The sequence below is a fragment of the Oreochromis aureus genome, linkage group 18, assembly GCF_013358895.1.
Source record: "Oreochromis aureus strain Israel breed Guangdong linkage group 18, ZZ_aureus, whole genome shotgun sequence".
In the NCBI taxonomy this organism is placed as follows: domain Eukaryota; kingdom Metazoa; phylum Chordata; class Actinopteri; order Cichliformes; family Cichlidae; genus Oreochromis; species Oreochromis aureus.
In genome coordinates, this window is record NC_052959.1 from 11,115,561 (window position 1) to 11,132,466 (window position 16,906).

At 42.3% G+C, this 16,906-nt stretch overlaps 2 protein-coding genes across 2 annotated transcripts; one reads left to right on the top strand and one right to left on the bottom strand.

The window, feature by feature from the left end:
- Positions 1–230: 230 nt before the first annotated feature.
- On the top strand, positions 231–7,629 carry dmbx1a (diencephalon/mesencephalon homeobox 1a). The gene is made up of 5 exons (XM_031731913.2): positions 231–383; positions 3,610–3,779; positions 4,342–4,520; positions 5,068–5,467; positions 5,581–7,629. Exons 2-5 carry the CDS (start codon positions 3,626–3,628, stop codon positions 6,018–6,020), a joined length of 1,173 nt encoding a protein of 390 aa, XP_031587773.1. The 5' UTR covers positions 231–383; positions 3,610–3,625; the 3' UTR covers positions 6,021–7,629.
- Positions 7,630–10,469: 2,840 nt separating this feature from the next.
- Positions 10,470–16,882, bottom strand: nsun4 (NOP2/Sun RNA methyltransferase 4). Its single transcript, XM_031732327.2, has 8 exons — positions 16,711–16,882; positions 15,188–15,407; positions 14,780–14,927; positions 14,538–14,692; positions 14,254–14,414; positions 14,010–14,134; positions 13,722–13,854; positions 10,470–13,590 (listed from the first exon to the last, which is right to left on the bottom strand). The coding sequence occupies exons 1-8, from the start codon at positions 16,801–16,803 to the stop codon at positions 13,447–13,449; spliced, it is 1,179 nt and encodes a 392-aa protein (XP_031588187.1). The 5' UTR covers positions 16,804–16,882; the 3' UTR covers positions 10,470–13,446.
- Between the last annotated feature and the right edge of the window lie 24 nt (positions 16,883–16,906).

Below are 16,906 nucleotides of genomic sequence, written 5' to 3' on the forward strand. Positions count from 1 at the left end.
AGCACCGAGAGCCAATAGAAAGCTCGTACGACCCCAGCGAGGCTCTACTTAAAATCCCAGCTCGGGGATCTCGCGCTCCAGCAGATGGCGGCTTCCCACTTGTGCGCGAGACGCAGAGAGAGAGAGGGAGAGAGAGAGAGAGAGAGAGAGAGAGCAAGAGGAGCGCGAGCGGACGGGCTTGGACCGAAGCAGCACGCGGGGAGGACTTTTTCCATTGAGCTGACTTGTCATCTCACTGGCGGACAAAAAGGACGGTAAAGAGGGCAAAAACACACCCGACAGAGCCGCTAAAATATCAGAAAAGAAGCCCGGGGAGGAAACGGAGGAGCTTGAGTTCTTTCTGTTTGAGGAGGTGACAGCGAAGAAAACTACCGACGCAGGAGGTAAAAAACAAACAAACCTCAAAACAGAAAAAAGTCTTTAACTTCCTCTTATTTATCTAGTTGTGTCTGTCTGTTTAGCTGTTTTATATATATATATATATATATATATCTATAAAAAGAAAAGCAGACTCCTACAGAGCAGCAGCGAGTCAATATGAAGTTTATAATGTTTGTAAAGTTTGTATGAAACGAACTGCAGGTTATTAGATGCTGTTGTGCTATTAGCTATTTGCAAATTGGATGTTTATTGTTGCACTTGATGAAAATGAAAGCAGTGCTTTGGATGATTTTTTATTTATTTATTTTTTTAATCGTCTGAGTGCGTACGAAAATACACCCCGGTGTATGAACTTAAATTCATACTGTTCACATAAGAAAAAGGTTAACAGGATAAAGTAGAAAAAAATATGCGTACATATTTATTTGTGCGCAAAATTAATATAACCTCAAAATTAAAGGCCTCCTCATTTTTTGACAGCGTCTCACTTATTCTCTTCTTTTACTTTATGAACTTCACTGTAATTTTTCAAAAACAGTTTCTTTAAAAAACAAACAAACAAAAGTTTAATTTCAGTGTGATTAAAATGGCTTAAAATGTTTATTAAATGCTGACAATTAAATATATATAGACAGTGAAACACATAAATTTAAATCTGGTCTGAGCGTAACAAATATCCTTCATAACAGCAGCTCAGGGAAAAATTACAGATGTTCCTCGCCCTCTGACAGTTTTACAGTGACACAGCAAAGAGCAGATTGTCAGGTCGACTCAGTCCCCGGAGGGCTGTTAGCAAATAACATTTTTCCTAATTTAGTCGGATCAAAGAGTTGCACTGTACATGCCAATTTACATAATGACGGTTTCATTATCGAAGCACTGAGCAGGGCAGCCAGGAGGGCCCAGCGCCTGGAGCAAAGAGAGACTTATGAATGACAATAACACCGCGGACACGGCTCACAGCGACGGGCTATTGTGCAGAATCTGATAGGGACAGGAGATACAGGCTATAACTAGTATTTTTAAAGCTGCAAACCACAAGAAGTCGGGTATAAAGTAGAAGTTTACCTGCCCACTAAAAACGGGAAAACAGTGAAAGCATGCAGATGAGCTCACACTACGCTTATTTGCAGCTTTGGTGGATTAAAACCAATGACAGATGCGTTTTATTCCATCTCTGCAGGCATGCAGATGAAAACAAATACAAACATGTACTTTCTGCTCTCACTCCGCTGGATGGTGATTCATTTTTTATTTATTTTTTTCTTAAATCTTTTGCGACTAGAGGCTTAATTTCATTTAATTTCAGAAGATGCAATGCAGAAAAAGGTAGCTGAGGAGAACCGAAGTCTGCCTGAACGCGCTCGCATGCACGCACGCGCACACGCGGGAGCTCCGCCGCAGAGCTAAGCGCCGGGTCCCACTGTACGTCCGTCCATGTCAGCGGTGATGATAAATGGAGGGCCTCGCAGTCGAAACCTATTTGCACTTCCATTAGACGGGGAGCCAAATGGGGATCAACATGCATATTTTTACCCGCGGAGCAGCCATACATCTCAGCCAAAACGTTGCCCCGGGGCGATGGGATAAGAGGCCGCCAGAGAAGGGAAGGGGAGGTGTGTGTGTGTGTATGTGAAGGGGAGGGAGGAGGTACCCATTCAACTCAAATACTTGGGGGAGTAAAGTAAATGTTTAGCGAAGCACCTTCTGTCCCCGCGAATTAAACTATTCCCCACTGCCCTCTGATCACATTCATCAGCCGCCGCAGCCACTTAATAGGCTGGGAACTGGCACTGCGGGCGTCGCGCGCACACGCCAGAGCACGCACGCACACGGCACTAAAAAGCCAAGAGAGGAGCAGAAAGAAACGCCTTTTACAACAACGGCAACCCGTTTGTGCTAAAACTAGCTCAGCATCCTAAATTGTTTACATATTATTATCAATAATAATAATCATAATGAGGAGAAAAAGAAGTTACTTAACTGAAATTAAACGAATCACATGTTTATCATAGTCGCGATCAAATTAACAACAAAGTCTTAAATTACTATTATCCATCACAGCATTGAACAATTTAAACTGTTCACACCAATATGCACTGAGTTACTGGCCCCTTTGTATTACTGCATATTCTGATTTGCTACACGAAGAAGTCAAATCCATCTAGTTAAACAAAGCAGTTAAGAAATTCACGCCCTCAAAGTTTTAATTGATGATATTATTTGAGTTCTCAGTTTAAGCGCAAGAATTTACAGCCAGTTACAAAGCTGTCATCCAGCAGGAAGATTTATATCTTCTCCCTGTGGTCCCTCTGTTATAGTTATAATAACTGCTTGGGCCTCGGAGATAGCCCCTTCTGTCAGCCTCCTTGGTGCTAATACATATCTAATCGTGTCCTCAAGCGATCTCATCTATGAAAATCTCGGTCGTGAAGGAGAACTACAAAATAGAGTTTTTGGAAATTGCTGCCTGGTGGACGATTTCCCTTCGATGAGTTTCCTGCCTTTAAAGCTGCAAGTGTTCAGGCCTGTAAGACTTATTATTAATAGCATAAGACTACCAGTAAATGACTACCTTTGGTGTTAAATATGGGAACAAAAAAGAAAAATATAGCCTTAAAAATTAACATCACTTGACCGGATTATTCATGACTTAATAATACTAATATTACTACTACTACTACTACTACTAATAATAATCCTGCTATCTGGCTGCACGTTTTACCACCGACTCTCTTAACAAATCAGCTTGTATCATTTTCTAACACATTTCATGAGCGCGTTGATCTGTCAAAGCAACGTTTTCAGTGGGGAATTAGGTTCTCTTGAACACACAAACGCCGGGAATAAATTCATGAATAAGGCATCCGTCACGGTTCATTATGGCGAAGAGTGATAATTACCCCAATTAAAAGTCTTTTGTATAATTAATGGATTGAACAGAGCGGTAATTGGATGTTAATGGATAACACTTTAGTCTGAGTGAGAACATTAAAATCTATTGGCCCCTGAGCGCGTGGGCCTACTGTCACTTACTAATAAAAACGCTATGTGTGTGTGTGTGTGTGTGTGTGTCACAGCCCATCTGAAATGGGTGTTTCTAAACCATTTGTTCTTCAAATATAAAAAAAGGTTTTAGATCACGTGTTCAACAATGTTGCCTGTCAATCAGCAGTCACGCGCCCTCCCCTAACGCCAGACTGCCCATCCTTCTCTTCCCTTCCGCAGGTAGCGACCTCTCACCATGCAGCACTACGGGGTGAACGGCTACTCTCTGCACGCCATGAACTCCCTCAGCGCCATGTACAACCTGCACCAGCAGGCCGCACAACAGGCGCAGCACGCGCCCGACTACCGGCCGTCCGTGCACGCGCTTACGTTGGCCGAGAGACTAGCTGGTAATTGAGTGCACGCTCACACACACAAGCAGGAGACAGTGTTTATAGAAAAGAGCTTGAATTTGTTTGTTTGTTTTTTGTACAAAAAAAAAAAGAGTCTACATAGAGCCAAAATTCGCGTCTGTGATTTTTCTCACGTTGGCGTGTTGTTTCTAGAATATTTTTAATTAGGTGTCAATATTCGCTTTCACGATTAATCACCTTACACCGTTAAGGAACATAGCTGGGATCAGACTAAATAAACAAGTGAAATATGTGCTGTGGTAGGCCACAAAGACATTTAGTGACGTATTAGTCTTTTTTTTTTTTTTTTTTTTTTTTTTAAATTAGCCATTACAAAAATCGTTTGCTTTTTCCTTTTTGGTAAAAGTAAAAGTAGAGAGTGGATAATATTACAAAGGTGTCTAAGCCCTCAAGCTTTTTTTTTTTTTTTTTAAGCAATAAGTAAATTAATTAAATTAACAAATGGGCTGCCCTTCATGAAAGTGCCATACAAACCCACCCTGTTCAGTGAAATAAAACTTGCCGTGTGTTTTCTCTTCCAACGGCTGCGCATTTCAAGACATCATCCTGGAGGCTCGCTACGGCTCTCAGCACCGCAAACAGCGCCGGAGTCGCACGGCCTTCACCGCGCAGCAGCTGGAAGCGCTGGAGAAGACTTTCCAGAAGACCCATTACCCGGATGTGGTGATGAGGGAGCGACTTGCCATGTGCACCAATTTGCCCGAGGCCCGCGTGCAGGTAGGCACGTCCGAAGAAGAAGAATAAAAATATAATATAAAAATATATACCGACAGTTAGTGTTGGGTTTATAACGTTAGAGATAGAGATTTTATAAAAGATGGGAGACAGTTTTAAGTAAAACAAACAAAATTTCTTCGTTTCACAAAAACACAGCTTGAAACACTTAAATAAAAAAAACGTGATTAGCAGTAATAAAAACTGTCTAAACGATATTTATAAGCAGTGTTATGGCTTTTGTAGATTGTGAAGTTTTGCATTATCATCCACAAAAGATTGTTCATCTGACCAACCTAAAAAGTTGTAAAAAACTGCCAGCTTATAACTATAACATTTTTGAAGCTTGATTGTGAATTTAAAGCTTGGGCACTCGAGCATATTATCTTTTATTTTTCGATTAAAAAACCCCCAACAAGATCAAAACAAAGAACACAACAAATTAATAAAAACAAAAAACTTCTGGAACATAGAGGATCACTTATCGCAATGCACTAAAGTCTCTACCCCAGTTTCCTATTAACGGTCTATAATAATCTTTATCCTCCAGGTTTGGTTCAAAAACCGCAGAGCAAAGTTTCGTAAGAAGCAGCGCAGCCTCCAGAAGGAGCAGCTTCAGAAGCAGAAGGAGGTGTCCGGGGAAGGAGGAAGCGAGAAGGAGGACACGCCTCCCTCCACCACTATCCTTTCTGATACCCAGCTTCCACCTTCATCCTCCTCCTCCTCCTCATCCTCCCTGGAGACAGAGGGTCCTGTGGTTCATCCTGTTCCACTGGACATGGAGCTGAACGTCACGTCAGCAGAACATTCAGGCAGCGAGTCGGCAACAGAGGATAATGCCACCGACAAGGAGGACGAGAGCAAATCTCAGAAAGAGGAAATGAAGTGTGAAAGGGCGGTGACACCCGGGGACGACTCTCCGGCTTGTAAAAGACTCAGCCCTAAACCAGGTAAGAATACTAAGTACAAGTCCTTTTTATCCTTGGCAAACTTAATGCATTAAATCAGCTGACTACTAAAGCATATATATAAAACTTTCTTAACCCTCTTTGTCCCTGTACAGATTCCCCCCTGGTCTCTCCGTCAGTGACACCTTCGTCCTCCAGCAGCAGCCTGGCCAGCGCCGGTCCTCTCTCTCAGAGCCACTCTTACTCTTCGTCCCCCCTCAGTCTGTTTCGTCTGCAGGAGCAGTTCCGCCAGCACATGGCCGCCACCAACAACCTGGTGCACTACCCCGCTTTTGACCTCGCTGCCCCGTCTTCACTTCCCTACCTGGGAATGAATGTTAACATGCCCCCTGCGCCACTGGGCTCTCTGCCCTGCCAGTCCTACTATCAGTCCCTGTCCCATCATGCACAGCAGGTGTGGAACAGCCCGCTGCTGCAGGCATCAACTGCAGGCAGCCTCACCAGCCACAACAGCAAGACCACCAGCATTGAGAACCTGCGTCTGAGGGCCAAGCAGCACGCCGCCTCGCTGGGACTGGACACAATGTCTAACTGAGAATCAGAAGGGGTGAAAGATGGCGTAAACTAAGCCAGAGCCTGCACATTACCATACCCTACTGCGTGTCCGTGTGACTGTGATAGCTCTTTAGGAAGCATACAAGGACTCCTCCAGCAGATGGGCACAGAACATACAGAGATGTTCGTAAATAAAACATGCCAAAATGCTTTGGACCTACAGATCTCCATTTAACATCTCTTCAAAACGCACCACATGTCGACCACCTGCTCGACTCCTCATAGCTTCTGTTGCAGCTCAGCGTATCGTTGGAAAAAGAAAACCCCCAAGATAATGGACAGCACTGCTGTAAGATGCAACACTCCATAAAGTGAAAATACTTCCAACAGTCATGCAATGCTGGACCTTCCTAAATAAATGAAAAAGAATCATGAAAAATGGTGTGAACGGCTGGACGCACTCACTTAAACAAAGCAAAACAAGAGAAATAACAATGCAAATAATGTTTACAAGAACAATGTGAATAAATGAGGCACTTTGGAAGGAATCACTCGTGCAGCAAAGAGACATTTCAGTGAAGCCGTGTGGTTATGTACATACCACGTAAAACACAACAGCACATAAATAAAAATAAACCCGAGCCATGTTGTCCTCAACACCATAATTAAAAGTGACTAATTCACCAGTTTAATAGCCACTAATATGCCACTTTGTACAGAAGCTGGCTTGATAATGAGAAAATGATTTCAGTGACTAAATTCTCAGAGGTTTTAATTACATTTTGCCCTGGGCTGAGAGAGCTGGGCCTAGCGCAATTACGAACATGCGTAACACTTAATGCAGCATTTTTAGATTCAATGGGTCCCTACGCCAAAACTGTACTCTGAGGCAGACGCACGACTTTGCAATGACTTGTTCATCTCCTGCGAATACAGAACGATGGTAAACATATTAGGACTCGGTTAAATATTGTCTTGACTTGTATTATTCCCGCCTTAATAGTCTCTCGAGGAAACATGCAGCTTTTCATTGAAAGCCACACCGTCAGCACTTGATGAGAATCACACACGTCTCTGATGTTTTCCGTTAATGTGTTTTGGAAGATAATGTCTTCAAATGAAAAAAAAAAGCACATTATTTTAATATGTAAAATACAAAAAAGTCTATCTATTAATGTTTACTGGTAAAGTAATTGTAAAGTTCCTATTATGTTGTATAATTAATAATAATGGACTCTGTCTCAGATAAAATTCCTTGTCAGATTGTAAGATTGTATTTACTGAGCTCACCGACAGCCCCGTCCACCCCCTCCTGTCTTGGTTGTCTGTTTAACACTCCTGGATTGAACTGATATCTAAAATTTAAAGTTTTTTTTCCTTCTTCGAGAATTAATTTAAAAGAAGAACCTGAGCATACTTCATTTTTCTGGAAAACTACCACCCTCCGTGTTTTTCAATCAATCCAGGTGTAAAAGCAAAAGAAGGAGAAGACATCTGAGTGAATAATTGACCCGAGTCCTCTGTGCTCTGCTGTCTCGACTCTATTTGAGTCCTGTTGTTGTTTCTAATGCTGTTCCCCGACTGTTTCTGTCAAACTACTTGGTCCGGTGCTAAATAGATATGTAAAGGTGGAGGAGAGCGACCGGACCATCAGCAGTGTTGTTTTCTTTGCTCCTCTCAATAATGTAGACTTGAACTTGTGTTGTTGTAAAATAACTTCAAATAAAAACATTGCCTGAAGATCTTTACAATGAAGACTTCTTGATTTTTGCTGAAGATTTAAACAGGACGGGTGGTCACGGACAAGCCTTGAAAAAAAGTAATTAAACAGCACGAAGTTAAAGATATGGCGAGCATATAATCAAGCTATATATTTGTAATATTGTTACACCATTTCTCAGCGAGTGTTAAGCAAAACATAAAACCTACTTATTGAGTGAAGGACTTTAAAGTCCTGCAATTAATATAAGCAAGTAGATTTTTAATATATCAGTTTAGTCTGAAGACATGGATGATGAGAAGAGAGAACGAGCAAAGCAAAGAAAAGGCACGGGGACGATGGAAGAGCGGAGGGAAGGTCAAATTTAAAGAACACTAAAAATACAAACACAAATACATGAGAATTTGCAACAAGACAAAGGGTACAGGAGCAAAAAAAAGAAACACGTAATCTGAAATATCTGGGAAATAAAAAGCAGCGTGGGGACATACGGCATCCCCAATGAATAAGCAGGCCATTATCCTGAAGAATGACAGCCTGGGGCGGTGATTATGCTGCTATTATATCTTTAACAGCATGGTTTGTCAAAATGCAGACCCCCACCCAACCCTACTCTCTCTCTCCCTCTCGCTCTCTCTCTCTCTCTCACACACACACACACACACACACACACACACACACACACAAACACTCGCAGACACTCAGGGCAACTGGGCATCTCTGCCACATCCTCTAAAGCACGCCCTTGCTCCTCTCACAGTAAACTTTACATGTATTGCATGTGACATTGTTCTGCTCTTAAATGAATTGGCCTTGAATATATATATATATATACATATGTCTCTCTCAGTGTGTGTGTATACGTGTGTGTAAATAACTAATGCACCTTGGCTGCAGTTATGAACGACCGCTTCCCAAAATTTGGACAGAAGGGGATAATGATCTCACCAGATTAGCAGCGTTAATGTGGGTGTAACACCTCACCCTAAACCTTGTTGTGTTTTATTACACCACACACACGCGCGTGTCCTCGGCCAAGGGCATGCTGATGTGTGACTGATATGTCTGCATCCAAAGTGAATGTCCTTGTTATCCAGAGGAGGAATCTGTCCAGGTACATGGCAGGATTTCCTCCCATGGGGCTTTGGACCAGAGAACATAACAATAGTCTTGTTCCAAATGTTCACTTTTTTCCCCCTTAACACCCATTCCTCCCCCAACACACACACACCCTGGGGGCTGAACAGGGATTGCTTGATTGTACTGCTGCAGGGTCAAGTGTGTTGAGCCCTTGATGCTGGATCAGGCGCTTCCATCTCTAACACTCAGGGCTGTACATTCACTGAGGCCATAGCCACTTATTTGTAGGCAGTTAAAGATGCCCATTTACTTTCCTTAAAGCAAGTGATGGCGACGTGTGTGTTCTGTGTGTGTGTGAAAAAAATCCATCCAGTCTTGCAAACTTTTAGTTTGTAAAAAGCAAATATGCTTCTGTTTTATTTTTTCTGGACTTGTTAGTTTGAGTCTCTGTCATGCGCACACACACACACACACACACACACACACACACACACACACACACACACACACACACACACACACACACACACACACACACACACACACACACACACACACACACACACACACAGCCCCTCGGAGCAAGACCCCCCACACAAAAATCACAGTGTACCATTCAATCAGTGCTTTTTCTCCCTCCTCTCCATGGTTCTCTCAAAGGTTTAAACCATGGCAAGAATGAAAACTGCCAGCGTTGGAAATCTCGGCCCATTGAGTAGGTGACAGGGTCTGCCAGAATATGATCCTAATCCTGTTTCCAGCATTCTTTTAGCCCAGTGGCATTGCCATTTCGCAGCATATTCTCTGAGCTGTCAGAACCGGGGAAATCCCTCTAATAGTGCATTGCCCAGATACACATCAAAGCTCTCCTGGAAACCACCAGCACGAACATAAGGGAGAGGGAAGCACAAGTACAATCAGACTCACAGCTGCACAGGAAAAAAAAAGGCTTTGTCATTTAACTCATATTTGCTGCCAAAAAGTGGAAACAATTGTTGCCACTTTCCCTAACACTTTTCAAGGACACAAACAGAGGGAAATGGGTTACGTGGACAGAGAAACAAAGAAGCGAGTGATATCAAGAGGCAGACAACAGGTGGCTAAACTATGTATCCAGGGCCACCCTCCTTTAGTTCCACTTCATCTTCCATTTTCTTCTTGTCCTTTTTCTCTTAAACACTCTGACTGCCATCTCGCCCCTTCCCGGGTAATCTTCTTAAAGAGAAGAAAACCCCCATTCTCTCTCTTCTTAATCTGGCTGCAGTCTAAACCTTGGGGTGCATTTCCAATGTGGGCTTCACTAAACCAAGCTCTCCCAGCCACTTCACGGAGCATCGAGTCTGTCGACGGATGCTTAGATTACACAGTGAAAACGCGTCTAGTATATGAACCTCATTTTATGAAAATAACTCATGGCCCACCGTTAAATGGTACGGTGCTGTTTTGGGCCTGTCGGGTCAAACTGTAAGGTCCACGTGAAATATTTAAGCCACAGATTAGGGGCTGTTGATATGGATGAAACCTTTGCATGATAAACTCAACAGGTAACACAGTAGTTATAGTCACTGAAAACAGACCCCTGTAGGTGTGTAGAAAATCCATCCAAAATTCTTTTTGTTATTTATTTTAAAAAGTATTTTCATTTACAACATTTAAAAACAAATAAAACAAGTATTTTCAGTGTGTATAAAACGTTGTATGTGTCTATTGGTGAGGTTTGCTTCACTGCTGTGGCTGTAGATCTACTGTTCCAGTGTAACCATCGAGTAATTATAAATTATTCAAAATGGAAAACTCTGAAAATTAAAGAAAAAGGAAGGCCGACTGCTCTCAGTCCGTCTCCACTTCTCTCAAGTTTCTAACATTTCCACACAAGCATAAGAAAACACAACGTGCAAATGATCTTCTGATAAAATGTAAATAGACAACTGGATGCCTGTAAATATGAGCGAGCTGTGGAGCTGAACAGTAAAGAGACGAACAGCTGCACTCTGAAAATGAAGAGGGGAAAAAAAAAAACCACACACTCTATAGCATTTCTGTGCACTCTGTGGCTGAGAACAGCAGAGAGCACATCCTGCTGGGCTCAAGTCTACATTAATGTATCTGCAACAAAGACCCCCACTGCTGAGATCTTCTGCCCCGCTGCTAGCTGGGACACGAGTCTGAACTTCACCTCTGGGCTGGAATCGCCACAGCAGGAAGAGCAGCTTAACTACTACAACCTGCTACATTGTGCGTCTTTACCAAACAGACACCTTAAAGTTCACTTTGAACCACTGACGGCACAAACACTGATTTAACTATTAAAACAACCTGCTGTAGATGCTCAGTTTTAACATTCATTCCGAGCTTGTGAGGCACAAGGTGAAAACATCAAGCCGTTAGTGTTTTTGCAGGTTTATTAGCAAAAATTGTACTAGAAAACACAGCGGAAGCATGTGGGTGTGTAGTTAAATCCACAATATTCATCTTTCTAATACACAGCATGTCTCCCTAACACAGGCTTACACACAGGGACACAAACGCACAGCGCTTCATTGGCTAATTCAATAATAAAGCAGGCAGCCAGTCGAGTCTATAGACAGGCAGAATAGAGAGTAACTCATCTCTAACAGTCTGTCGTCTCCTGAGTGTTAAAACATGTAAATTTATGTAGGAGCCCATAGGAAACACATATTTACAATACGTTTAGGTAATCACAAGATATGCGAGGAGGCATTCGAGGCCCTGGGGACGAACGCAGTCAATACAAAAATAGTTTTTATGTGTCATTAATTCCCCCTGCATTCCCCGATACATCCCCCTTTTACCGCAGTAATACAGTAATCACTCACAATCGCACAGAAAATTATCTGCACTCATCTGTGGAATAAAAAAAAGCGGAGGGGCAAAACAGGGCGAGTCGTCCCATTTTAGCTCTCTGCTGCCTCTTTAATGTTCATCTGGGAGCCGCATGGCTGACGTCCATCCCGGCACGGGGATGGGAGTCAGCTCCGGAGCAGCTTAATGACAGTGGGATGTGGATGGTGGACTCGTTAAGAAACACACGCACACACACAGACACACACCTTTTTTCATGCTACATTGCCCGGGCCAGGACAACATAAAGGGTCATCGGCGGTGTGATGGAAAAAAAAAGAAAAAGAGGCACCTCTGCGCTCACATTAGGCTGTGATAAGAGGAAACATTTCACCTCTGAGTGATGTCGATGCAAAAACGGACTCAATCCAGCTATAGTAATGAAAGCTGCGCAGATTCAGATGTGAGAAGCCAAATGGTCAAAGAAGTCATTACCTGCCTGTTCATTATGCCCTCCTCTCACACAGCCATATATCGCATTATTAGGCAAAGCCATCAAACCTGATGAATAAGCAAAGAACAAGACAAGCCCATTTTCATTGCCGAGTTAAAGAGAGCAGGTAATTCTGATGGAAATTTGTGTTTTTTTCCCAAACCACAAACATCATCCCTGTGCAGCTGACAGAGTACAGGAGGACAAACACACACAGTGGAATTACAGCAGCATTTCCACATATATACACTCAGTGTCCTCTAGTGGACAAGGAAGATACAGGACGCTTGTGCTCTTGGTCTACTGTTGACACCTAGAGGGCAAAAATTAAACAGCAACTCATAAATAGCTATATATGAGTGGAGGAGACCTTTAAACAAAATGACACATCCTTCCTAATTGTATTCCTAATCCTCTGTCCATTGTTTTCTTGTAGCTATCGCCTTTAACTTATGATCAATTTTAGACAAACACGACTTTAATATTAATCTTTAATCACACTCAAAATGTGATATGAATGTACAGATGTACAGTACTGACTAACAAGTTATTAAATGGCTATTTGACTTTTTCTCACACTATCATATGCATATCCTGGCTGTGTGTCACATCTCTTTAATATGTCACAGTAGAAAAGATGTGTGCAAAGAACACTCTGGTACCCTCAGTTGAATTCTAGTGATAATGTAACTTTAAGTTACATTAATTTGAATTGTTTATGGATAAAAAAACCTAAACATCCACATCGTCAATAAGTTAATGCAGTGCAAGCTCAGTTTAATTATTCGTTTAACTGCAGTTTAGGGCTTCCGCATCAATAATGAGGACCAGCATGAATGATGAGGACATTGAAGGGACGGGTCAATGCAGGCCAGACTTTAGGAAGTACTCCTCACGTCCCTTTGAAACTAACAAGAGGTCATTCATCAGCTCGTGCAGCTAGTTTTAAAGCATAAGGACCCTACTAGCAAGCCGCAAAAAAGTGGATTAAGGATTAAGATAGGATATTGTGCGCTCAGAGTCACCTGTCCTCACTGATCCACTTCTGCACTGAGAAAAATCTCTTTCCTGTTCGTCTCATGCTTTACCTGAACAATCTAAAACTGATATTATTTACATTTGCTGTGTAGCCTGTAAAGGTGACCCAGCGTTAAGGCTTAGTAATCATATAGGACTGAGAAAACAGGAAAAAGGAGAAACGTCTCTGAGAGTCATGGTTGGCTCAGAAGGCTTCAAAAAGCTCCAGAACACAGTTATGATGAAAGCCCGGGTCCACCAGAAGCAGTTTGCAAATCCAGCAGACTCTAAATCTGGCAGCAGAGTTGCTCAGTATTTGAAAGTCTCAGGCGAACTTGTGCAACAGTCCACAGCCTACGTCAGCCTCTTTAGCTTGCACATGTAAATGGGTCCAAAGTTAGCTGCTAGGTGCGGGATGACCATCTCGCCCAGGTGGAGGTCCGGAGCGAAGTGGAAGGTGTTCCCGAACATCCGCGTCAGGGGCCTCAGATCCACAACCTGAGTGTGGATGTGATGGAGATATGATGAAATAAAAGAAAAACGGACAGTTATTCTAGGTGTAATTTCAGTTTCTTTGTGCCGCCACTTTGATGCATTTCTTATTGATACAAAAAAAGTGTCTCACTAACCTGTAGATGGATGCCATCTTTCTCTCGAGCTTGGTAGATAGCCTGTTCAACCACACTGAGGTTCTGGTTCTGTGAGAGCGTGCAGGTGGAGTAGAGGATCTCCCCACCAGGACAAGCGGCCTGGATTCCAGCTCTGCAGGATACACAGAGGGTTCAATTTACATAACATCTAAATAAAGGTTTTCACTACCAGCTGTTATTTTGCTTAATTGTGTGCATATTTATATGAAACCACAGAAGCTTTAACAGCCTCAAAGCCCATTTTGTTCACATTTCCACCAAACTTACAGCAGCAGCTCCAGCTGTAGCTGCGGCAGCCTGCGTCTCTCCCCAGTCCGACTCTTACTGAATATGTTGTTGTCGTCCTCCATGAGTGAATGTCTGTCTGTTGTGCAGGGAACGTCAACAAGGACCTGAATTTAGAGAAAAAAAAGGAAAAGCTGAACAAAACTAAGAGTTTTTGAATAAAAACATAATGACAAAGAGCAAAACATGTGAATAGGATGACTGTGACAATGTGGCACTGGCTTACTCTGTCAAAAGTGTTGCTTTCAATTTCCCCCCATTTAGTGCCATCGAAGGAGGTGATGCGCAGGTTCTCATTTGTCAATAACTGCTTAGGAACATAGCTGTGGAGGACCTTCCTCAGTCGTAGTGTTCGAGACACTGAGCTGTCGTTTATGCACAAAAACCCTTCGACATAAACACAAAACAGGTGGAAGGTTAACAGCAGAGCAGCAAACACAGAACCAGTAAATATAAAGAGTGATTCAAAAAACAAACAAACTGAAAAAGGGTAAAAGTAGTTTGACCTACTGATGGCCTGGGTCTGAAGCAAAGCCAGGGTCTTGCCTCCTGGAGCAGCACAGAGGTCAAGCACGCTGTGACCTTCTTGAACATCCAGTGCGAGACAGGGCAGCAGAGATGCTGCGTCCATCAGGTAGTAACCCAACAGGCTGTTCTTGTCTGGCCTGAAGAGGAGAAAAGAGAACCGAGGATCAGACTGCACGCTGGTAGAAGATGCTGTTGTTAGTAGCAGCATAGGAAATATTGCTCACCTTGCAGGCTTGAATCGTGTCACGTCGCCTCTCGGAAACACTAAACACTTGATGTTTGGGCTTAGAGATAGCTGCTCACCATCAACGTCAGAGCTCTTCATGGAAACATCACTAGGTTCCTCTGATTTTTCCTCCAAGCAAGAAGGAACTGCAAATTATATGCCAGTCACTAGATGATATAAGTGACTTTTTAATAGTGTTAATTACTAAGGTATTGACTTTTCCCAGTGAAATGTTTTAGCAAACAGTCTATTGAATGAATTTAAAATCAAGTCATTCACACTCCAGTGCTATCTTCATAAAATTTTCTGAACTCTTCAGAGCATCAGAGATTACCACAGCACAGTATTTCTGTCATTAGTAATAAGCAATAACCATAACTGTGACTGTGACGGCTGGCACACTCACCCTCTCTCTCTCTTTCACTGATGAAATCTACGCATCCCTGAGCTTTGAGCTCTGCCAGAACAGCATTATGGGAGAAATTATTGAGCAGGGCTCCATATTTTCTCTCTGACAGCATGGCGAGTCGCACTGAGGGCCACAGCTGCCCCAGCTGGGTGCTGTAGGTGGCGTCAAAGTGATGCACAGCCAGTCTGGTGGGTGGGAGCTTGGGACGTGTAGCAGCCTGTCAGAGAGCAAAGGAGGACAACATTTAATATAAATGTTCATGTTTATCCATGCTCTCTTTGTGCCAATTTCAATATAAAATTTAAATGCCCAGGAGAGTGGAAAGCTGTCTTTAATACATGTAAAATTAAAGTAGACCTATAATGTACATCTGTGCACAAATATATGTACCTGACCATTTTCAGAGGCAAGTTTTCTTTTTGTTAAGCCACTCAACACTGACCTATGAATCATTCCAGAACAAAAAAGTCTCCTGTCTCAAAGGATGAACCATAAAAAACAACTTAGCAAAGAACCAGTTTTAAATTGTATCTTTAGGCACTTTGTTACTGCCAGGCTGTCACAAAACACATCAACTCTTCCCATTTCTTTAGTTGAATGTATAAAAAAATGCCAAAGATAAAACAGTTTGATAGACATAAAACAGCATTTTTGGACTGATTTGACCAAAGAAACTGGACAACTCGAGAAAAAAGGGGCTAAAACCCCCAAACTATCTACAATGTGAACAGTATCTGAAAGTCATGTTGGGTGTTGGGGATCTCATCAAAATGGGTGAAACTATGAACACAGAAATGTATGGTCAAATTTTAATCCACTTTGCAACACATCTAGGAAGTGTCTGACTGGCAACAGGATAATAAAAGCAAATACAAAATGGATACAAAAACACAAAGTGGAACACTATCAGTCATGGATTGGGCCTTCCCAGAACCCGGATTTCAACGTTACTGAAGTAGTGTGGGATCATCTTGACAGATAACAAAACAAAAGGCAGCCAACATCCAAAGATGAGCTCTGAATGTTCTTCAAGAAGCCGGAAGAACTATTTCTGAAGATTACTTAAAGAAATGACAATAAGCTTGAATAAAGATTAGGATCTCAATACTGTGGATGCTTAATCAGCATCCACACTAATAAGAGAGTTCCTACTGTGCTGAAGAATAAAGGTGGTCAAGGCAAATATTGACTTTCAAGGTCGTTAGACCTGTACAACCTCAGAGTCAGAATACTTTATTAATCCCTAAGGAAATTATGTGGGTTACAGTTGCTCCAAGACAGTAACAGACTAAACTATTTAAATAATATAATATGTTACCGAGTTTACAATTTTTTTTTTCTTTTCGACTGTGTTTAGCAGCTACACGAGATCTAAATGCAAATACTGTCTGGTATTATTAACGTCAGTTATTTATTTTCCTTTTCTTTAATTCCTGTCAGTCATCAGATTTTTTTCAGGATGCCTGCTCTGTGTTATACTTATACAAATGCTTTTTTCTATCTTCCCGTTGAGCACGTACCCATTTCTCTTTCACTCGGTGTCGTCTGGGTGTCAAACATCTTAAATCTTTAACTTTTCTTAACAGCAGGCTGGTGTCCCAGAGCAGCGCCATCTTGCCGTGCCCCAGCTTTTTTTCCGTCCGACTTTGCGCTGACAGTTAAACAATGGTTCCGCATGCATTGAGTATTTGAATGGGGTAGGCCCTGACACAAAAT